At 46.4% G+C, this 23,344-nt stretch overlaps 1 protein-coding gene across 1 annotated transcript; it reads left to right on the forward strand.

Annotated features, from left to right (window-relative positions):
* Positions 1-1,043: 1,043 nt before the first annotated feature.
* SCTR (secretin receptor) lies at positions 1,044-22,146 on the forward strand. The gene is given in 16 exon segments (XM_013186498.3): positions 1,044-1,376; positions 1,378-1,437; positions 1,440-1,486; positions 1,488-1,539; positions 5,479-5,605; positions 8,436-8,546; positions 12,953-13,056; positions 13,350-13,447; positions 14,429-14,561; positions 15,269-15,422; positions 15,514-15,574; positions 16,096-16,165; positions 18,778-18,869; positions 18,964-19,102; positions 19,275-19,316; positions 20,359-22,146. Coding segments are annotated over 16 exon segments (1,530 nt in total). The 5' UTR covers positions 1,044-1,313; the 3' UTR covers positions 20,536-22,146.
* Positions 22,147-23,344: the final 1,198 nt, after the last annotated feature.

Raw genomic sequence — 23,344 nt, forward strand, 5'->3', positions numbered from 1 at the left:
TGGGGACATGGGGAGAGTTGAGTGTAGTGCGTAGGGGATGCAGAGCATTGCAATTTAGCTGTCCTTGCTTGTCCCCAGCAATTATGCTGCTTGGCAGATGGCTTGCTCAATCCAATGACGGGATTTTCAGTGCACAGGTAACAAGCTAGATGTCTTACAGTAACAGCCTTTGACTTTACTGGTAGCTCTAGAGCACAACCCCAGCAGACCGGAGAGCAGACCCGATGGCCTGGGGAGCCCCTCGTCACATTTGGCCTATGTCTGGAGTGACGGGAGATGGTAAATTGGAATAGGCAGCAAAAGGTGCTTTGAGACATGTTAGTGTAGCTGAGGGTTGCAGTGCTCTGAGAGTGGGCACTAGTGCATGGTGCACACTTCATCTCTTTTTCGAGGCTGTGTTCCTTTTTGTGCTACGAGTAAACTCGGCAAGCCGAGTTTGGAGTGCCTGCCTTGGTATCTGGCAGCCCACACCCTGGATAAGCCCACCTTTGTAACAGTTTTTCCTCAGAAACGAAACCTGCCGAAATAAAGCATGCTCTGCCGCCGGGGAGCTGCCTATGGGGGAACATCCCACCACGAGGTACCACAAGGACCTGAACGCGAGGCTCTCGCTGCCTGTAGCATCAGGACCACATGCAGACCGCCTGTTTCTCTGGGTGCTGGATGAGAGGCTGGAGTCCAGGGAGCGTTTGGAGCCCCCTTTGGAAGCGGTGGGAAGACCAGATCCTCTTTGCGCCCTTTCTCTGATAGCCTAACCCCAAACCCTAGCTCACCTCCAGCGCCAGTGGCTGGGCAGGAGGCGCGTGAAGCTGGCCCTGTTGCGGCAGGCTCTGCCAGCCTCCCGATTCCCTCTGCCAGCCTCCCGATTCCCTCTGCCAGCCTCCCGATTTCCAGCGCCTGGGGATGTGAGCTCGCTGTGGGAGGCACGTGCAGAGCTGCCGGGAGCAGGAGCGGTGCAGGCAGCCTGGATCGCATTCCTCAAACCCTGTTTCCCAGCAGGGCGCTTATTCCAGGGCTGGGTCCTCCCCTGGCTGCGCTCTGTGCTAATGACTATTTCCCCTTGATAGATTACCCATGCCATTGTGGGGCTGACATCTTACACGGGAGCCCTGCTTGGTCCCTTATCATGGGAGCATGAGGAATGATCCTTCCCTACCGACACCCATCGATAGCAGTGAGTAATAGCCGGGAAGGGAGGCAGACGATAGTAGGAACATGCTCAACAGAGGTGCTGTTATTCTTGGGACAGGAGGCAACTGCGGAGGAGGAGGAGGAGAGCTTGGAGGGCGGACGGGGGGGTCCTGTCATTGCTGATGCTCTCTGGGGCTCGGCAGCTGGAGAGAAACGTTGACTCAGGATGGTCAAAGCTGGGAAGGAAAAAAAGCGAGGAGGGAAAGGAATGAAGTGAAAGGAGCTGAGAGCCAGGCTGGAGAGCACGCAGACAGCCTGGTGACCTCTGGTGCATGAAGGATGAAGGAAGCAGACTGAGTGACTATGTGGACCGTCTGGGTGATCATCTTCTGGGTTTCAACCGTCCTGGTAGGTGCTCGGAGCTATTTATTCCGAATTGCATGGAATCGTGTTGTCTGAATAAGTGCATCTCTATTCCACAAAGTTGTGGCATCATAATTTTAAAATGTCTGTGTATAAGCAGGGATTTTTTTTTTTTATTATTATTCTTGCTTCTGCTGCTTCCCGCACTAATTGACATTGTCCAGATGGCCAGACGCTGGGTGCCTCAGTTTCCCCGTCTGCACAAAGAGGACAGTGTTACTAACCTGCTTTGGTAAACTCAGCCGGTGCTGGGAGGAAGGAGGGAGGACTCGATGTCATTTCGAGAAGCTTTGCTGGTTTATATAAGCAAACAATCCCCTCAGGGGGAATGCCCAGCACTGCCAATGCCTCACTTGACTCAGATTGAAGGAGTGTAAGGCGGTGTTTGCCCCACACGTTTTGGTTCCCTTTTTTTGGCTTTATGCGTTTACTGCGAGTTTAGGTGGTGGACGGCCACCGCTGCGCTCCGTGTGCCCAGCACCGTCAGCAGGACAGCTGAGCGCAGGGTATGATCTCTGAGCTCCTCAGGTGTTTCAGATTTTGCAAAACATAGAAAACCAAGACTGAAATATGCCCAGCTCAGCTGGGAGATGGTTGAACTCTCGGTCAATACAGAGAGTCACTGCAGCCACTGGGAAATTCACTCTCTGTCCCAGCAGGGGATTCGGCTTGAACTCTGACAAAAGCTGAGCTCTGCAAAGGTGTTTTAATTGCACAGGGAATGCAATCTGCATTGCTTTGTCTTCTGATTGTGTTCCATAATAAAACAATGACTGTGCTGGTTTTCTTGTTATTTGGATTTCTTATTCTTAGGTGCTACCCAAAGGACTCTGTAAATAGATGTCTTTACTTAGGGTGCCACTGAGAGCACCTCCTTCTACTTGCTCTCTTTCTAGTCCTTCAAAATACAGATTTTGTTTACAGCATATAGCCTGGCATCCTTTGTTCTCCCTTAAGCCCTCTCATTAAACTAGAAACATTTATTTTTGAATTCAAATGTCTGGGATTTCTGTGGCTGCAAATAGTATTCATATTAAATAGTGTTTAGATCCACTCATTCACAGGTTAAGAAATGTAGTTGGCTGTGCTAGTGATATCACAAATTGCAGATTTCTATGCATTCTTGACATCTAGTTAGCACAACTATTTCTGTTTGGAATGGTTTCGATATGTTACATTTTCTTTAAAAAAATAAAAAGTGTAGAAAATAAGAGGATGCCTTGCCCCTTTGTCAAAATCTGACAACCTGGGAGCTGCTTCAGGGAGATATTTAGGAAGAGATGGAGAAACCACACCTATAGGAGTGGATTTTCCTTCTGGAGTAAAAGGTGCCCTCAGGACTCATACGGTGCCTGTGCATGAGCAAACAGCGGGACACACACAAGGAAGGCACACACGTGCGTGGAGGTGCCAGGGCAGAAGCGTGCTGGCTGCTGTGGGTGGCAGCGGGGCCGGGTGGCCCATTAATGGCAGGTTTCAGGGTGCTCAGCAAATGGCCATGGCCTGTCCGGTCAGATTTGCAGAAAGGAGGGAGGCAGGCTGTGGGAAGCAAGGTGTCTGAGCCAGCACCCGCAGGCTCTCTGCTCTCACTGGGGTTAAAATCCGGATGCCACCAGGTCTGGTGTAAAACAGGGGTGTCTCTGATCCAGAGAGAAAGGTCAACATCCTTCTGCTGGGTCAAACAGTAATGGGGAGGCATTAACTACACCATGCTCCTGCTTGAGCAACATTTTATTAAAAAAAAAATAATTGTCTAGGTGATCTTCACTTCTGGATATGCTATCAGCATGCAGCCCCATTCTAGAAGGAAAATAAAGCAGGCATTAAAAATCTTTCTAAAACAAAAGCTCGCTTAGGACATACCTTGCTTAAAAGGAAGCAGCACCCGCAGGATGTATACGCTTTTATAAGGTGAAAAATACTCCTGTTTCTGAGATCATCACTCAGGGGGTGGCTAATGTTTATTTTTACATGCGTTCAGTATCATGATGAGCAACCCACATGCACACCAAACAGGTTTTGTTGGCTGCTTTAAATGTTTAACACTAATATTCTTTTTTAACGCAATTGCAAGGTAACTTTTGGACAGTTGCATTTGTATTTGTGTATTATGAAAATGTAGTTAATAGCTTTACTATTGGTAATCAAATTCATAACGACAGAGAATGATAAATAATACATTTTGAAAGATCTGTCAATATTTAGAAATGATAAAATTTAGCCTTCAGCTACCAACTGAAACTACTCAATGCAATCACCTTTCTTTAGCCATGTTACTCCAATTGGACATTTCCAACTTTTCAAAGATTAAATGGATTTAATGTATCTAAATCCTGGTATCAGAGAATAGTTTATTTAATCTGAATTCTTTGCATGAGTGATTCAAGAAAATTCATTACATCATGCACAAATGAATAGTTTTAAGTTTCTTTATTTCAGGATGCACAACGACGAAGGAGAAAGATGCTGCAGTAAAATAGAACATACCAATTAGACAAGGCACAAAACACTGCTGAAAATATCAAACTTTGTTCAGAACTGCAATACCCCAAATACTTCCAGCTGAAAAAAATGGGAATTTGGTCTGATTTTTTTTTTCCTAAAACTAATCAGAATGTGATCAGCAATTCTACACTATCAGATAGGTTGAGCAGTAATACGATGATGTCAGGTTACATTTTCCCACTCAGAATGTATTAAAAATTTCCGTCTAAAAAAAATTCAAATAATACATCCCGATGACTTGTTTTTAATCTTTTAAGTATGTATGTATATATACACTTGTATATAATATATCTGCGTATAATTTCTATAGTGGGAATTTATGAAGTTTTGTTGTTGTTAATGAGGCAGGAATTATGTAATTTGTTATAATGGGAACCTGGCTGTATTCAATACTTTTATTGCCATAAATGATGGGAACAAGGCAAAAATAGTGAAAGCACTTTTTTCCACTCACTGGGGATCAAGCAGGTCTGTTACAACTGGAAATCAGACTTATGGCTTTTGGTTCAGGCAAATACAGACATTAGGGGTGCCTAATGTGACTGGAAGAGTGTCCCACAGCGATTCAGGGTGACTTTCTGGATACTGCCTGAAAGCTGAAACATCCCAGGCTCTGGGGATAGTTTTCAGTAAACATACTGCGAGATGTTAAGACTGGGATCTTGTCCTACAAATAATTTTGCACTGATTTTTAATACATGCCATGTTAATGGTGGGTAGCTGTTTTGTACATTCATTTTGGCCCACCTACATGTAACGTTAACAAAACATTTAATTGCTACATCGGGCTTGAGTTAAGACTAACATTTCAACCCTTCCTTGTGAGAAAGGAGGATGGAGAAAGAGGAATGTGACATGGTGTGCTCAGGCCAATTTACGATCGGTTTCCTCGCAAAAAAAAAGTTCCCTGAGACTCTGCTGTCAGCTTGGCTCCTGCAGCTCTGTGAGCGGTAGCAGTGAAACAGGCTTGGGTGGTCTGCAGCCAGTGGACATATTTGGGCCAGCCATGCAAGTAAATGTCATCCAGGGAAACAAACTGCAAGGGTCTGCGGTTTGATACTGCCAGAGGTAGATAATTAATTCTCCGTTGCTGTAGGAGCATCCAGCAGTGCCCTGGATGTTTCTGCAGGTTTGGGGAACAGCATCGTGCTCGGGTACTTTATTTAGCAGAATAACAGACTCATTTCTCTCAATAACAACCTCAGCAAATGGGAGCAGACAGGAACTGAATCTGTGGTTGCCTACTGCTATCATAAAAACGCAGACTTCATTAAGAAAATTGACTGTATTTCAAGGAAATACCCTCCACAATCAATTGACGGCACTGCATGGAGAATGTGAGCATAAGGAGGGCAAATCCTGTTGAGGGGGTGCACGTTTTAAGAGGAAAAGTGATCGCACTGCTTTGCAAATTTGCAGATCAGGGCTGCCCCACCTGTCTGTGACCTCCTGAGCGTCCTGAAAAAGGAGGAAGAAAACTGTGCTGAGAGACTGTCCCTGGAGGCGAGGAACAGGACACCTGAAAATGATCTGCTCCTGACATCAGGTAAAGGGTGGGGGAATGTGCAAGGTGAAAACCATTCTCAGGTCAGCCAAGTGGCCTCAGTACCCCACAGGAGGCATGCACCCCGTGTGCGCCTCTCGGTGAGGAGCAGAAAAACAGGTAAGATGTGTTGCAAGGCTCCGAGAGCAGGATTCAACCTTACTGTGATGGCAAATAATAATCATATGAGGCTTCGAAGTCAGTGGCTTGGCTGCAGTCTTCACAGCTAGAGAGCACATCAGCGACAAAACGTTGTGAATTGGAGAGGATTTGGAGTTATTCTCACCTTAGACAAGGATATTTTTATAGAGTCAGCCCACTAAGTACAAAGTTACTCAACTGTATTTGCCTTCAAAAACAATGAATACCAGCAGCCAACATTTCCATCCCACGGCCTGAAGACTCTCCTTGTTCCTATCTTGCTCTAACTGGCTGTCTGTGACAGACCTCAGCACTGAGGGTGGGTTTGTATCATTCACAACATCTCACAGACTGAACTGATTCTGGATGACTTCTGTGGACCGTGAGGTGGTGAGGTCCTCGCCAGCATGGGAGGTGATGGAGTTCCCGTGAGACATGCTCTGTGCAGGGTGTCCTGCCAGAGATAAGCTGCCCTGTGCAGCAAGACATGAAGCTTTTGCTTAGTTTCAAAGCCTTCCTCTCTAGCAGAGGGTGTTAAGACAAACAAAGGTTTCACCATGACCTGGCCCAGGGGCAGGACTCAGAGGGAAGATCTACTGCCTGTTTTCATAGCATGCCTAGCCTTTTTCTCTGCCTTTGTGTTTTCCCTTTCAGCCTGATGGGTGTGAGACTGCCCTGGGGCATTACGCCCATATAGCAGAAGTTACAGGGTACTTCGTGGCAGGCTGGCAGATATTCCGGAATGCAGATCTGACTCATCGAATATAAAAAGAAAATCTAGTTGGCTTAAGTTGGATCCAAATGTTAAACATCCCCCTAGATACTTTAATACAGGACACCCCTACCCTCTGTGCCCTTCTCCCCAAAGGAACAAGTTAAAACCGTAGCACTGCGTTAAACCTTTAAGAAAGCATTTCCAGTGGCCATCAAAATCCCTCTTTAAACTCTGCAAAACAGATCAAACAAGGCACACTGGCATGAGCTTGGGGCTACCCCCCGTAGCAAAAAGCTTTAAGCTGGAAGTGGCCAGAGTGACTAAGCCCCTCTCCATTGCTATAACTCCGCAAACACATCTTCTCCTGACAGTGAAACCCTCCCAAAATAAAGAGGTGTAAGATGCACAGCGGTCCCCAAGTAATGGCTTCTGAAGAGAGAGCACAGGAATTTCCTTCTGCTGGTCTTTACTTAAGGAGGGTTTGTTACCTTGGTGCATTATAGAATTACGCTTTTATTCCAGGAAATAATGCTTTTATTCTGCACATTTCTCCATCCTTTGTTTATCTGCATGCCTGAGGTCTGCGTGGAGAAAATCCTACACAGGGACTTCAGTTTGAAAAAGAGAAACAAAGCTCTGGGGATCCAGTGCCTGCCCTTGGCGTACCATGCAGGGAAAGAGAGCGGGAGCTTTGCAGGATGGTGCTAACCCTCTGTACCCCATCTTTCCTGCACCTGCTGCCCCAGAAGCTTTGCCTGTTGTGGGTAGACAGCACCAAGCGGAGGAGCAGGAAGAAAGGCAAAGCGAGGGACAAGCTGCCACAGTGCTGTCTCTGCTCCACGCTCACATCCTTACAAAAACGGCACAAATGAACGGGATTGGTTGCAAGTGAATCAGGCACAAAGTACCCGAGCAGAAAGTGTTTCTTATTGTCCTACAGTATCAGGAAGAGGGATTCTTTATATTTTAGCTCTGCCCTTGTGATGCCAGTGGCCTGGAGGAGGGAGCCCAGCAGGCCTCCAAGCCCAATGGCAGCACTGAGAACGGGCCTACACCAGGCACATCGTGCTGTCAGAGGCCTGGTTGCAGAAAAAACATTACCAGCAGATTTTGCTGGAAGACAGGAGAGGATTTACATTTTCCCCTGGCCTGTAAATGTGGTGATCTTCCCTTCACAGCCACGGGGAAGACCTTAGTGAAGTTTTGCTCTCCGGCAGCGGAAGAGCCATTGACACCCACAGCCGAGCCCAGTCCGTGGTTTATTGGCATTATTCACTCCAGCACTGTCTGGACATAATGAAAGAGATGAAGAAGAAGCAGAGTATTTATGCTTGTACAATGCTGTTCCTCTCTGCCCTTTCCCCAGTATCATTCTGAAGCTGTTTAAACTCCTAGTCACGTTGTGCATTTTTGTGTTTACACAAGCATTATGTAGGGAAAACATCAGGCTGATTCAAAGTGGAAGCTTTCGAAGGGTTGAAAAGTGAGCTAAATTTTTGACATCTGGTTTCCTTCATCTTTCCAGGGCTATTCACTAGTTACCAGAAGACGGACTGGTAGCCAATGGCCTGGTGCAAGGCTCCCCATGGCCCAACTTTCTCTGTGTTCAGCTGGTAGAGACCAGTGCAGTCAAGGACCAGAGTGGGATGGGTCTGGAGCCTGCAAGGGGATGGCGTGAAGCCAGCAGGACCTGTTCTGTCCCATCTAGGCCTCTATAGGTCTCAGCAGGACTTGTTCTGTCTCATCCAGCTTGCTTTTCAGGGTACTGAGTATCTCTGTTCCCATAGCTGCCTTGGTCACTGGGAGACGTTGCGTGGTGCTTCATTGTTGGGAGATGTTTCATGGTATTTCGTTGGTGAGAGATGTTTCGTGGTGTTGCATTTTTGGGAGATGTTTCATGGTGTTGCATTGCTGGGAGGTGTTGCATGGTGTTTCCTCGCTGGGAGAAGTTTCACGGTGTTTCCTTGCTGCCCCCAGGCAGATGTGCTGGAATGTGGGATAACATGAGCTGCTGGCCTTCATCAGCTGTGGGACAGACTGTCGATGCACCCTGCCCCAAATTCTTCCAGATGCTGACTGGGAAAAAAGGTAATGCTAAAAATACTCTTTTCTTGCTGAGATGTCTTTTGTTAAACATGGTGTTTACAAAAATGTCACCGTCAGGTCTGAACTTGAAGGAAATTATGTCCCTGCTTCTTTTAAAGACCAATGGCCACTTAGCAGCTCCATTTCCATCACTAATCTAAACGTGGGAAAGCCTGGAATTAAAGTAGCAAGATGGTTTAAGAGTTTATTTCTCTTAGACAGGCAGAGAAAAATGCAGGAAGTAAATGCTGTCCTGGAAAGCAGATTTAACATGGTTTCTTGAGGGAAAGAGTTTTCTTCACACAGTCTCTGTTTATGTATTTCTGCCTCTTTCCCCTTCTAATAATTCTTAGGCGGCTGATCTCAGCCAAGCTTGACAAAAGGGCAAAAGTTCACACAGCATTAAGCACACACAAGTTTTGGCAAAAACAACCGGCCAGGTAAGGGAAAGAACCCCTTTTGTGCCTCCATCAAGTGGAAATTACGGGGGTTCACCCATAATGTGTGACAGTCTCCACACAAGGATGCAGCACAAATGCACAAGAACTCAAGCTTCATTACTCCCATGGCTCACCAAACCCCTTACTCAAAAAGAGATGAGCTCAAGCAACATTTGTTACCCATTCTTTGAGATTTCTCAGCTGGAAATGAAGTGAAATTTATTCCCAATATATCAGAGTAATTGTGAGCCATTAAGTATTAGTTTCTGCCTGCTTTCTGTTAATTTTGACTTTTCAACAATGCCTGAGAAATGTGCTTGCATTTCTCTTCGGTGAGTTAATGATTCGAATCAGAAGAGGGCTCTCCTTTCTTTGGATATAGGACATGGATTAATGAGATCCGATACTCACAGAAAAGCAGACAGATTGATTTTATGGAGGGAGGAACAGAAGGCAAAGTATTAGACTGTCTACTAAGGATTAAATAAGTAGGAAGAAAAGCATTTAGTTCTCTTTAAATAAAATCAGATGCAAACCATTTGCATTAAAAGAAATACCATGCTGCTTTCTGTACACAGAAACAGTAGCTGCACATTGAATCCTATAGTCTCGAATAAAGACAGAAAAGAAACTAAGTAAAGACACAGATGGCTGAGAAAATCATCTGTCGGGCATGTGCTTACAAATTTCAGCACTGTGATACTGAGCCTTAAGTATGTTAAAGGAAATCCCTGCTAGTGCAGCCACTAGAGGGAACTGCTCCCTGCCGCTGCCCTCCCAGCCAGCACCGGCCAGGCAGAAAAACAGGAATTTGTACATCCAAAGGTCGTAATTACATATCAAATGAGCATTGCATTATCTCGGAGATAGATAGTCTAACAGCTTTAAACTTTGGTTGCCCTCCTTACTGAGAAGCTGAGAGCTGAGCCACTTCTGATAAGCACTAATCAAAGTGACAGTGTTCAAAACAGAAACCCAAGACATGGTTCATTGGCATTTACAGCTTATTTCAGTCTCTGCATCTGGCATTTTGGGTCCAAGTCAGCAATAGTTTATTCTCATTCTCATAGCCACATTCTTCTCTGATTTTGCACTGTGGCTGGCTTTTGACTCATGCATTTAATTACCGCTACCGTTGTTGCCCTGTTTTCAGCAATTTTGCAAAAGAAAAACAAATATCATTTCGTTTGAAAGAAAAGCAAAAGTTTTATTTCCTTGCCACTTACAAAAGAGATGGGCAGCCACAAATGCCAAAGACCCATATGTGAAGGGATGCAGATAGCTCTGAACCCAAACGCTGGTCTCTGTGCAGCTGAGCTTTGTGCTGACATCCAGACTTGCATTTGCAGCCCAGACTGTCTGGCCTCTCCCCACATAACAGACCAAAGAAACAAAATAATCTGAAACCTAGGAACATACCAGAAGTTCACAACCCACATCATGTCCCAGGCAAGAAATGGGGAAAGGTGTGATGACTGTGGGAAGTCAGAGGCAGAAGAAGAGGCTGCATGGAATGGCCCCAGTTCCACAGCCATCCCTTCAGACATTGCTCCCCCTTGCCCCTGAAGTCCTCCAAGGCACTCAGCGTTAGATGGGCTGCAGCCCCTGAGTCTGCTCTGAGTGGGGCATGCTGCAGTTTCCCCAGCATGTATTTCAGCCATAAGCAAGCAGCATTGTTAAAGTTGTGCTCACGTCCATCCATATAATACGCCCTGCATAATCTCCTATGGTTTGCTTGTAATGCAATTGCAAGCACACACCAGCACAGAACTTCACCTCTCCTTGTCTGATCAACTTTGACATCCTTAGGCGAAACCCAGTTATGGACCTGTTTACAAGCATGACACTCTGCTCCGAGTACATGGGTCTTTAATTGAAGCTGAAGTAGAACATTTGCCACTATACCTCTCGTGTGCTGACTACCAAGGCAGGATCACAGAATCACACAACAGCTGAGGCTGGAAAGGACCCCTGGGGGTCACCTTGTGCAACCCCCTGCTCAAGTAGGGCCACCCAGAGCAGGTTGCCCAGGACCACGTCCAAATGGCATTTGAAGATCTCCAAGGAGAAGACTCCAGAACTGCTCTGGGCAGCCTGTGCCAGTGCTCTGTCACCTGCACAGCACAAAGTGCTCCCTGATGTTCGGAGGGAACCTCCCGTGTTCCAGTTTGTGCCCATTGCCTCTTGTCCTGTCCCTGGGCACCACTGAATCTGGCTCCATCTTCTTTGTACACTCCTCCAGGTATTTATAGACACTGATGAGATCCCCCTGAGCCTCCCCTTCTCCAGGCTGAACAGTCCCAGCTCTCTCAGCCTCTTCTCATAGGTGCTCCAGTCCCTTGGTCAGCTTGGTGGCCCTACTTTGGACAGAGAGACCAATGGTTGGCTGGGGAGAGCTCTTTGGGAGAGCTCTTTCTCTTCCTTTTGTTGTTGCTGTGCTGCAGCAGAGTACAGAAAACGGCTTAAAAAACAAGCCCGGCCCTTCCAAAGATGCTAACCTGGAACAAAATGTTCATAAAAGCATCAGAATAATCGTTGGGTATGGACACACCCAGAGCTCTCCCCGCTTGGAGATCTCAGCATGTTTGCTGTGCCTTGCTGTTTTACAGAGGTGAGTGCAAACCAAAAAAAGTGTGGACATGCTCTGAGGTCTCCAGAATTAGCCCAGAGGTAGCAGGAGCCCTGACTGTCCTGACAGTCCCAGCAGGGCTCCCAAAAGCATAAACCAGTGCCAAACACTGCTGCATATGCATCTCCCCCTGTTCCCTCAGCACTGCGGGGATGTTTTGCAGAAACTGGATGCCCTAGAGTCCCTGTGGCTAAATGCGTAGTCAGAAATAGACTTTTATGGTGCCTGCTGTCAAGGCTTCCACTAAGAAGGACTGCTGATTTCAGGTCCTAAGTCCTTGCTAGTACAGCTATTACTGCAGCAGAGCCAGGGTTTTACACCCTCTTTCTAAAGGGTGGCTCCAACTGCGCAGATGCATGTGATTAGGACAGCAGGCAGTGGTTTTATTTCTTTGCGGAAGTTTCTCTTCTCTTCAGCCCGTAGCCTGCCTGCCTGTTGGGGCCATTTTCTTCGTGTGAGATTGCGAGGTGTGTAGGTGCTGGACATGAATGTGGGCATGGTCAAACCTGTCCTGTTTAACCACATGCAGTTTGGTGGTGATCCATCTCTGTTTAACCACGTGCAGCTTGGTGGTGACCCATCTCACCCAGCTTGAGGAGTCAGACGTCCAAAAAGTAGGTCAGACAAACTGCCCTGTGCAGATGTCTGTCTGAAAACGAGATGATTTCTGCAAACGCCTCTTTTTCTCCACTGCCTAGAAAGATGGCTGCAAGGAACACACTTAAACTCAAGCATTTTGCTTTCAGAAGTCTAACTTAAGTGAGGGGATTCCCATCCTAGCCTCTGATTTCCAAGTAAGCAAGGAAATCAACTGCCTAAGACAACGTCTGGACTTGGCTGTGGGTACAAGCCTTTTAGTTTCCATTTAAGTCTCCCCAAAAAGCTGTGACCACCTAACGTTTTGTGTTCTCCTCAGACTGTGACAAACCATAGTACAGCCCTGAGGTGGTGAGAATGTCCAAGAAAGTATCAGGTTTGTATGGAGTATGAATCCGTGACCGAACAAGTCATATGTTTGCTGATCTTGGAACTCTGGCCAAGAAACACCAGATGTACCGAACAGTATTATTTATGTTGCAATTAATAAAAACACATCCATCACAGTCATCCCTGAGTTGGCAAACAATATTATGACCCACAAAAATACACTGGGCAAGTATCAACATAATCAGCTCAGCTGCATTTCACCTCCAGCTACGCCGAGTAGACTGCCTGGGGAAAAAATGTTCTCCTTGCTCTTGGAGCAACCCTTCACGTTGGTGACAATAAGGAGGAGAACAAAGATACAATTGGAAATAGTTACACCTGGTTTTGTCTCTGTTGTTGTTGTTACCATACAGGTTTCGTCTATCGAAACTGTACCAGCGAGGGTTGGTCAGACCCGTATCCAAGACCAGATATTGCTTGTGGCTACAATGTCAATGACACCACAAATGAGAAAAGGGTGAGTCCGAGTGCCTGTGACCACAGATCTGCTGCTCTGGGGCTCTGGGAAAGGGACGTGCTCAATCTGTTAAGGAGAGACTGAATAATGGGATCTACCCCAGGTGGGGTTGCGGGTATGGGTGTTCTTCAGCACAAATGCTTTCTCAATGAGTTTTGCTCAGTTTAAAACTTCCGTAGCTGATTTTACAAGAAAATCTACTTGATAAGAAATAAGGGATAGCCTTCATTTGGTATGGGCCGATTTCTGCCAGATAGTCAAAGGTAAAGATGTGAATATCTGTTCTCCTGCAGCGTGCCTATTTCATGACCCTGAAGACCATGTACACCATTGGATACTGCACCTCCCTTGTGACGCTGACAATAGCCTTAGTGGTCCTGGCCTCTTTAAGGTGAGGAGAAGCACCGCTGGGTTGCCTTTGGGCAGGACGTCTGGTCATCTCAGCTGACACAGACCCTTCTGTTGGCTTTCAGGGCAAGTTAAACATTGCAGCGTTTCTGAAAACTTTTACATAAATCAGTGACGGAAATGAGCTGAGTCCTGTCTCACAGAAAATGTCAGGGCTGTTCCTCATATTGTGCTCTCCTGTCCTTCCCAACATTTAGTTTATCATATTTTGCAGATTGGAGTTTGCACCATCTCCCTGCTGAGATTTTGCCACGATTTTGATGTCCCTGGGGAACGGTGTCTTTCCTCCTACTGTTCTTTACCCCACCCAAGACTGTGGCTAAAACTTTGCTCTAAGAACCAGTGCATTGACTTCTAGAGAGGTGTTGCAGGCTTACAGCAGTGACCTGACAGTAGGTTTATCTTCATACAGCTTTATAACCTGGAATTTGCACTTTGCTGCTTATTCAGTGAAATGAATTTCCCTTACAGTAAATATCAGGGAGGCACCTCTGGTCAGAGGAACCCCAACTACTCTGCAGACTAGTTGTGAGTCTGCAAGGCCTCCCAAACTGAATTATATGAACTTGTAATACAGAAAACACTGCAGTCACAAGTGCACTGTTCAGATAAACCAAAGAAATCCATCCAGGTGTGGATAAACAGCAGCTCCTTGGTTTCACGATGCTCTGGGAAGGAGGGACAGAGGCTAGACCAAGCATATTGGCATGAAATCTCAGTTCTTCAGACAACGTTCAGCTTTTTTTAGTACCTGGGTGGAGCAGATGTGCCTTCCGCTTTTCAAGGTCTTCTCTAGGGTATTCTCCTTTGGAAATCCATTCATCTTCCTTTCACAGACAGAAAAACATTGTTCTTAAGATGTCAGTTCAGCATTAATAAGGATTGAAACCTGATGGTTACAGCCACAAGCTTCCTGCTTTGTCTAGGAATGTAACTTCGTAGGAGCTCTCTCTTTTCCTTGCAGAAGACTTCGCTGTACGAGGAACTACATCCACATGCATCTCTTCATGTCCTTCATTTTGCGAGCCTCATCTAACTTCATCAAAGATGCTGTTTTATTCTCCTCTGAAGACACAAACTACTGTGAGGCATACACGGTAACCCTTTGCCTTCCAGTTTACTTCACACCTCAGCTTCCAAGCCATAGTTAGTGTGCAGGGCAGGAAATCTTCATCCTAGGTTTCTATTTGTCATACCAGGGTATGGGAGGGGAAAAGTATGCCCTGGCCCTTCTCTGTTGCTTCACCCCATGCGTTAGTTGCTCCAGGCTGAGATTTCCCTGTTTTGGGAGGATTCTGCATGGGTGAGGGAGGTATGAGGATGTAAAAGGGGCCCAGGCTGGATGAAACACACAGAAACCCAGGTACAGCTAAAGCTAATATGCAGGTATCTACAGTCCCCTCAAGTGTTGACACAGAGGGTACCCACCCAGGTTGGTCTAAAGTAGGTGTCTGCATTCATCAGCTTGACTGCGTTGACTAGATCGCCACAGAAGAGACCAGGAGTTCAGCACATGAACACAGAGACACCTAAATGCAGGTGTCAGAGTCTGTAAACATGGGACATACCACCAGGGTGGAGATTCTTATGTGGATTTTAGATCCTGGTAATGGGGCTCACAGATAGAATATAAGAACACAATGAACTTGGAAATATATGAATTTTTCTCTGTTCTTTTTATTGGCAGCAAAATATCTTGTAAATATTGGGGGGCAGGGCACTGGAAGCCATGTTCAGTGCTTTAAACTCTGTTTAAAAATAGACACAAACAGAAGCAGAAGTTAATTATCCTCTGTTTCCTCAGGCTGGATGCAAGCTTACCATGGTCTTCTTTCAGTATTGCATTATGTCTAACTACTGCTGGCTTCTCGTGGAGGGACTGTACCTCCACACTCTCCTGGTAATTTCCTTCTTCTCAGAAAGGAAGTTCTTCTGGTGGTTCATCACCCTTGGCTGGGGTAACGGCTCTCCTTTTCATATGCATAATTCTCAATTTGTTGTGCCTCTGGGATGAATTTGTAGAGCAGTAACTGGCTTTTCCAATTGCAGGTGCCCCAACTGTCTTTGTGGCTGCGTGGGCCACTGCGAGGCAACTCCATGAAAACACCGGGTAAGTTATTTGGAGGGGCGGTGGAGTTGTGAAGGCTGCTGCAGGGATTTCCTGCTCATTCCTAAGCACTGTCAGCCAAGCAAATCAACTGCAATTCAACTGTGGTGCAAGCCTGGTTCCCAGCATAGGCAGGGAAGAAACATCCAGCTGAGCAAGCTGAGAGAGAACCTCAATTTTAATTTGACCATTTTCAAGGGTGGGAGATGTCCTTCAAGAATGAATTCTGCCCATGATGTTTTAAACACCTGCATTTGATCAGTGAAGCTTTGTTCCCTTCTCTTCTCCCTTGAAAAAATTTGAAAAGTGGATGTAATCCAAGGGTAGGATATACTTTTGCCCAGTGGAAGTGAACGGTTTTCTGTCAGGGTTTTCCCAAAATGTTGCACCAGCTAAGTGAGAACAGGAAATTAATGATGTAGAAGAGGGAGTGGGTCCTATCTGAAGTACAAAACGGACTAAATCCCTTTGAAAAGACACCAGTATTTTGATAACTGAATGCACCTTCTCTTCTATTTTTGCAGGTGTTGGGACATTAACACTAATGCCAATACCTGGTGGATCATTAGAGGCCCTGTAGTTTTGTCTATTTTTGTAAGTTTTTTCTGGGACAAGCACATTCAAACTGTATTTTCAAATATTGTGAAGTCAGAGATCATCTACTCAACATGCTTTAGAAGTGTGTTAATGAACTGATCTTAGACATGTGCCTGAACTGGTGTGACACATGAATTACTGCTTAAGCAACTTCTGCTCAGCATGATTTTGTCAGTAACTAATGCCCCGAAGCTAAGTTGCAAGGAAAGCTAGAGTGTCCTCCCAAGAAGCAAGAGCCTGAAGAAGATCAGGTTTCCACATCCTGTTGATTTCATATGAATTTGGCTGGCTTGTGGAAGCTTGTTTTGGACTGTTTCAAGAAAGGCTCCGGAGGAGAAACCAAGTGGCTGTACATTTCAGTACAATAGCCTTTGTGTCTCACGGTCACTGCCCCTCTTAGCAAAGCCAAAAACAACTTGCCTTACATGATCATTAGCTTTTGTTTTGAGCAATGAGAGCAGCTCACAGGCTTCATGCACCGTCTGTTAGTAGACCGCAATTAGGCTATTAAGGCATTGCTCACTGAAATGAGACGTAGGGATTGAAACTCAGTGTGAACCTGCCCAGTACAAAGCAGAGGAGATGTTAACACTTTGGCACAAATAATATTCATCACCTAGGGTTTGAACACTTGCTGGTGCTCACCTTTATAGTTTTAAGGTACCAAGGGGTTGCAGCTGCTTCGTGGAGATAGTTCTGCCCAAGTGTGGGCCCTGGGGGTCTGCAATGATTAATTTGAAGCCTTACTAGAGAAACATGTGAGCTGCTAGCTACTCTCAAGTGACCTGCTGACACTGAGTAAGAATGCAGAAGCTGAGGTATTCGTGTTGCCAGTAGGCTCCATTATGTTTACAAATCACAAACTGCAGCACTAGCACACTCTCTTGGAAACCCAAGTATAGGTGGTGGTTTAAGCCCTGCTCCCTTTTACCACTGAGTAATTCTTCACCCCCACAAGACAAACAGAAGACCACACAAAGTGATTCAGGATCAACGAGGCCACAGCATTTATTTTCCCTAATGAAAAGGAGCTGCTCAGCAATATTTAAATTCCAGCAAGGCCCAGAAGTTCTGCAAGGTGAAAATCACAGTCTTCGTTTATCTTTTGAGGGCCACCCACCATCCCCTTGAAACCCTGATCACATCTAGCCAGCTGCCTCAGGCAGGAGCCGTCTGCATGGCCCTGCCTCCTTACCTAACAGAGGCTTTTCTCAAGCCCATAGCTACAGATGCAAACAAACAGCCAGTCCTTGAGAATTCAGATCTAATCTCTTTATTCCTCACAGCACACAGTCCTTAGCAGTTCAAAGGGCAGAAAATCAACACTGATAAGCTCCTTTGTCCTCCCAGACTAACACGCTCGCTGTGCTGCCCACTGGCAATTCCTCCCAGCGGGAGTCCCACAGTCCTCCCATTCCCAGTGGATTTTCATCAGCAAAAATTCCTGCACTGCCTCCAGGGCTCAGGTCTGACCTGCTGGGTTAAAAAAAACACCAGAATCCTCAGACCTGAGCCCCCTTTCCCCCAAGACCCCCACCGTATCTCACTGCCTTTCCTTCACATTCCCCACCCCAGCTCCTCACAGCTCTGCTCCTTCCCTCACCCCCAGCTCCCAAACTTTCAGCCTTCCCACCCACCTTCTCCAGCCCAGACCACACAGCCATGCTTGCTTCCTCTTCACCCACTAATTTCGGGAGCCCCCTGCCCCAGGGACACCCTGGGTCTGTCCCATCCAATGCTGATCCCCATCTCCTGAGGAAACCCACCACCCCAGAGCCCTGCACACACAGGCGGCCGTGAGGTGGTTGCATGCCTGTATGGCGCTTGTATGTGTCAATACATGTAGGGAAGGGTTGAGGGCCTGGCATGGGAGCTTGTGAAAGGTGCTGTGGGCGTGCAGCCAGGTGCTTCTGGCCCCATTGTGGTGCCGATAAGGCCAAGGGTGGCTGGGCGCCTCTGTGGGAGTAGGCACGGCCTCCCCTGCTGCTCCTGCTCTGTGTCAGGGGCTCGAGCCCACAGAAGCAGCCATTGTTTCACCCGTGCTCAAAAGCAGCGATAGATCAGCGTCTTTACGTGGGATCCACCCTCAGAGATGGGGGTTTGCAGAAGGAAGAACTGCCCCAGCTCTCCCTTATCCCTACTGTTAATGGCTTTGCCTCCGCCATCCGAAACTGTGCTGGTGTTTTCGGCAGGGAGCAAAGGGTGCGCGCAGGTGGTGTTGGCAGCCAAAGCAGGGCCTGTGGCCTCATGCCCCAGCGCACACAGGGGCTTCCCCAAGGCCTTTCCTGGCCCCTTTGCACTTCAGTGATTTCTCCCGGTAATAAGCCCTGACCATAGCTAGCAAACTGTGGAAAAACCAGACAGTGTCCGAGCCCTGAGTGGCTGGGCAGGCTGGAGAGGCATGGGACAGGGTTGGGCATGGGGATGGGGACAGGGACAGCTGCAAACCCACAGGCCAGCCCCAGCCCCAGTTCTTCCTGCTCAGCCAAAACGCCTCAAACTGAGACCTGGCAGCTCACTTTTGGTTACGGGGCACTTTTGTTGTTTGCTTATTTTATTTTTTTTTCATATCCTTCATTTTCTTTTTATTTCTTTCTTTTTATTTTCAGATTAATTTCATTCTTTTCATCAACATTTTAAGAATCCTGATGAAGAAGCTCAGCTCACCTGAAAGACGGAGCAGCGATTTCAACCAGTACAAGTACGTCCTGCACACTGTGGCATTATACCACGTCAACCCACCAGGCTCCCCTTGCCCCTTCTACACTCGTTTTCCCCTTTGTTTCCACTCCCAGGAGGCTTGCCAAGTCGACACTCCTCCTCATCCCGCTCTTTGGGGTTCACTACATCATCTTTGCTTTCTTCCCCGAAGACACAAGTAGTGGCACAATGGAAATTCAGCTGTTTTTTGAATTGGCTCTTGGATCGTTCCAGGTAATAGTTGACATGCTACTCTTTTCTTTAAGTAATACGAAGTATAACGTGTAGCCCTGCGCAGAGGCCCAGTGGCAATAAGCGGTCTGATTTCCTTTGAGATATATCATCTGAATTTAAAAGCTGAAACTGCAGTTCTAATTCTGTGACCATGGTTCTTTTTGTCTTTCAGGGTTTTTTCGTGGCTGTACTTTATTGTTTTCTTAATGGTGAGGTGAGTTTTGTGTAGATAACATTCTTTTTTATTGCTCAAGTATATCTCGTTAATTAGTAGGGTATGTTTTCTCCAATGAATTACATGTTTTATCTGACAGTTTTCTTCCCAGCTACTTAACGTCACTCCTGAAATACCTCCCAGACCTGGCAAACCTATGTAATCATACGCCAGATGCGAACTTCATCTCTCATCTATTGCAACCCTTTCCTAAATCAGATAGCATTATTACTGTCTGGGAGTGGAGGGTGGGAGAACCATCCCGCACACGGTCACACTGAAAATCAGAACCTGATTCTGATGTATGATGGTACGATCTGTCATCCTGTGTCTGTTTTTGTTGCTTGATCCTTGGGAGGGAATTTAGCAAAAGCTGTAGCAAGTCCAAATTTATTAGGACTTTCATAAGGTAAAGCTTTTGGAAGAAGGTCTGTTGCCTTTGTGGTTCTATAACTCCGAGGCTCCTGGGCTAGAACTGGCACTCTAAAATACTGCTGCTGGTAGAGGCAAGGAGAAATATTATCCAGACCTGGTAGATCCTGAGGTTATTGGAGGGAAGGAAAAAAACCCAAACTGTTAGTTCCTAAGGTTGGAAGGAAAAGTTCATTTGAAAGGGAGGATGGGTTTGAAAAATGTTGAATGGTGCTTTAACAGGGTTTCAGAAAAAAAAAAAAAAAGTTGTTTTGAAAAGAAAATCCACATTTTTTTCACCTTTGTGTCAAAATGTCCTGTTCTGATAAAAAAAATAAAAATCTTTGACAAATCCAAACCGGACACTAAGGCCAGCTAGTCTGCACAAACAGTTTCAACACCAATTAAACAGAAAAACAGGTTCACAGAAAATTGTGTAGCTGCAACAGCCATATCACTAGAAGTGACAAGAAACAGGCCCTACCCTAATCCCTTAAACTGGGGGTTAAATAAATAAATCCAAACCTTGGCAAAGGTAACCATCTCTCCTTTTCCTGTTATACTGCTCTCTGCAATGCTGGGCTCCAAGATAAACTAGCTGAACCAAGTATTTTGTGATCTTTCTACCTAGGTTCAGCTGGAAGTTCAGAGAAAATGGAGGCAGTGGCATTTAAGCAAACACTTGCGTCAGCATCTGAGCACCTCAGCAAGTAACGGAGGAAGTGGCTTAACTCAGGAGATGCAGGTAGTGAAGTCGAGCCCACCACAGGACAGGAGAGCAACCCTCCAAAGATCAAGCATGCTTTAACACTGCACCCTTGAGGGATACCTCCATGCTCAGGTGCACGTGGTTAAATCCCACGGACTGTGCTGGGAGTCTTGTGTATATATCCGAGAGCGGGACTTGGCTGTGGATCAGCAGTTCTTGAAGCACATCTGTTCGTCTATATCCTGTGTAGCACCAAAGTTATTTTGCAAGGCAAAATGGGCCAAAACATTATGCTCTTCCTTGGGTTTCTGGCCACAGTCATTTGTGTTTCTTTCCACACCAATATTTTTAAGCTGCTATTTCTACCTTAAATGTAGCCTCTCATTTTCCACGTGGCTCCCTTCCAATGCTAGGCCAGGCGGGTGAGTTTTAGATGTTTTGTATTTCTTCTGCTGTTGAAGCTAGGAGGATATTCAGCTTTGTAAGATGAAGGTTGCATACCGTCCTTTAACACAGACTATGGGCTTGAAATACAAAGTCACTTTGTGCCTAAAGTTTACCAAGGTTCAAAGTCTTTCTGTTGTGGTGGAACGATAATGGACACTGAAAATATAAAGCACATCTGAGCTTCTCGTTCCACTGTGATTGTATACCCATTGCTCAGGTATTCTTCAGCGATAGTGGCAGCATCAAAGTCTTCTTCCTTTGCCTCTTCTAACAATGGTGATCTTGGAAACAGCAGTGGTCCTGTTTGGGTTTCTGTACAGTTTTTGAAAATGCAGAAGCTATTGTAGCAAATTCCAAGAGTGGCCATGAAAACTGCCCTGGTTTGTATTGCAAAGGGGTGAAAGAATTCAGCTGACAAATGCAGTCAGTCGGGTCTGGTATTTGATTTTTTATCTCTATTTACCGAGTTGAGGCAATTCTTGCCTAGCTTTCCTTGAGGGCAAAGATGACTGAACAGAAAGCAAGTGGCATATATCACCTTCTCCCCGCTCCCGGTCACCCATATGACATTGGCAAAATAAGCACAGCTCTGCCAAGCGCTGACTGAGCGGCGCTCCCCAACTGCTCTGCCAAAACCACTCAAATAAACTTCTATTTACAGCAAGCCCTCGTGGCAGGTTTCTGCCATTTCACCAGAAGACAAACATGCAGAGAGATTCAAAGGATGCCCTCAAAGCTGAATTACCTGCACCGAAGCGATTTGTTGAGTGCCGTTATTAGCGCTGCTTCAAACTGCAAGATTCAGGACAGGAAAAATCCCATTATTTTCTGCTGGTGTTGACAGATTGCACAGCCTGTGTTCTCCTGATCAACTGGGTACCGTGGCTGGGCTGGGACAGATGCCTTGACAGGGGGAAGGGTTTTGTATTCGCTCAGCCTCCTCTGCCTGTTTGGCTTTGCCTGCCAATGCTCGTCGCCCTGCGATGGGAGAGCTGAACCTCTTAACACCAGAGGAAAAAAAAAATCAAGGACAAATCAGTGAACTGGCAAGAGTTCCCAGGAATTAGTCCTAAACTTACGTTTTTGGAAATGGCAAGGTTTTGAGTTGGCTTAGTCCTTTAAAACTCAGCCAAAGCCAGGAAGCAGAACAGGATCAGTCCTGTGACGGAGAGAAATTAGATCCCTCCCTGTACACCCTTGGGTAAAAACTCTTGCTTCTCACTGATTTTCTGAAGCCATGCAGATCCTTCAAGTGTCTGCAAGTTTCACTCAGTCCCAGGGTATTTAGCAAGTCAGATACTTCCAAAGCGAAACAACCATTAGCCTAATTTCCTCTATGGCCCACAAAAGCTACTGTAAGACCACGAAGAGTGACACAACCTCTGTGTTCCCTATCTGAGAATTAAACGTTTATAATTTAAGCCAAAGCAGCTGTTTGCTTTAAACGCAAATGCCTTCTTCTGGCATGAATGAAGAAATATATATCCAGAGATCCAATCAAGTTTAATTAAGGAGCTCTGATGCAATTATTTGCCATCCCACAAGAGCCCAGCCCAGCACTGATGGCACAAGGCTGGGTGGAGCTACGGCTGAGTGTGTTACCTATTTGTACAGAAGTCCTGGCCAAACGGCAGGAACCACATCCCCTGGAGTAAAATGCTGCATTTTGTATTTTGTTTTTGGTGGTGGTGGTTTTTTAAATCTGTGCTCAAGCATAAGCTATTGTTTTACCCGGTCACTTTGGTTTTATTTGACCTTCCTGAAATAAACAGATAAGAGGAAGCTTCCCAGATTGCCATATTGCACGTTTACTCCAGGCACTGAGCACCCGGGCAGCAAGTGCTGGCCTGGTTTGTCTGGAGAGCTCTGCCTTCATAAAACCCCTCCGACGTCACGTCAGCTGGCGCTAGGAGTCCTCGGAGCTTAGGGAAGAGCAGGTCCACGAGGGCAGGTGCCAGAAGCAGGCGTCCCCGTGCATTATGGTGACGTGACCTGGATGTAGAAGGCTGCTGCCAAGCGCCACCATAGCAGGTGGTGCCACCTCTCCCATCTTCTGCACCGGCATTGCGAAAGCGCTCTTCCCTGCTGGTGTCTCTGTGATTAACTGTGCTGGTGAATAGTAGGGGAAAGAGGTGCTTAACTCTGGGAACTCTGACATGTCCATAGCTAGATGAACAGGGAAGCAATGCAAAAATCAGGAGATGGTTGGGTGCAAGGCGCACAGGCTCTACCTTCAGTGTCCTGAAATTACCCACAGAGGCTGAACACGAGCTCCATATTTACTGTTCACCCATTTTTCCCTTCTCAGTACTCACTCCCCAGTATTCAGCGTACAGCAGGCAGTTGTTAGCAGTAAATAGGACTGGCACCAACTTTCAGACAAGCAGTTTAACATCCTTCTAGGGTGTTAGACTTGTGAAACCTGTGGCTATTCTCTCCTAGTCCCGTGGGAGGCTACTTG

The sequence above is a fragment of the Anser cygnoides genome, chromosome 6 (genome assembly GCF_040182565.1).
Source record: "Anser cygnoides isolate HZ-2024a breed goose chromosome 6, Taihu_goose_T2T_genome, whole genome shotgun sequence".
Classification (NCBI taxonomy): domain Eukaryota; kingdom Metazoa; phylum Chordata; class Aves; order Anseriformes; family Anatidae; genus Anser; species Anser cygnoides.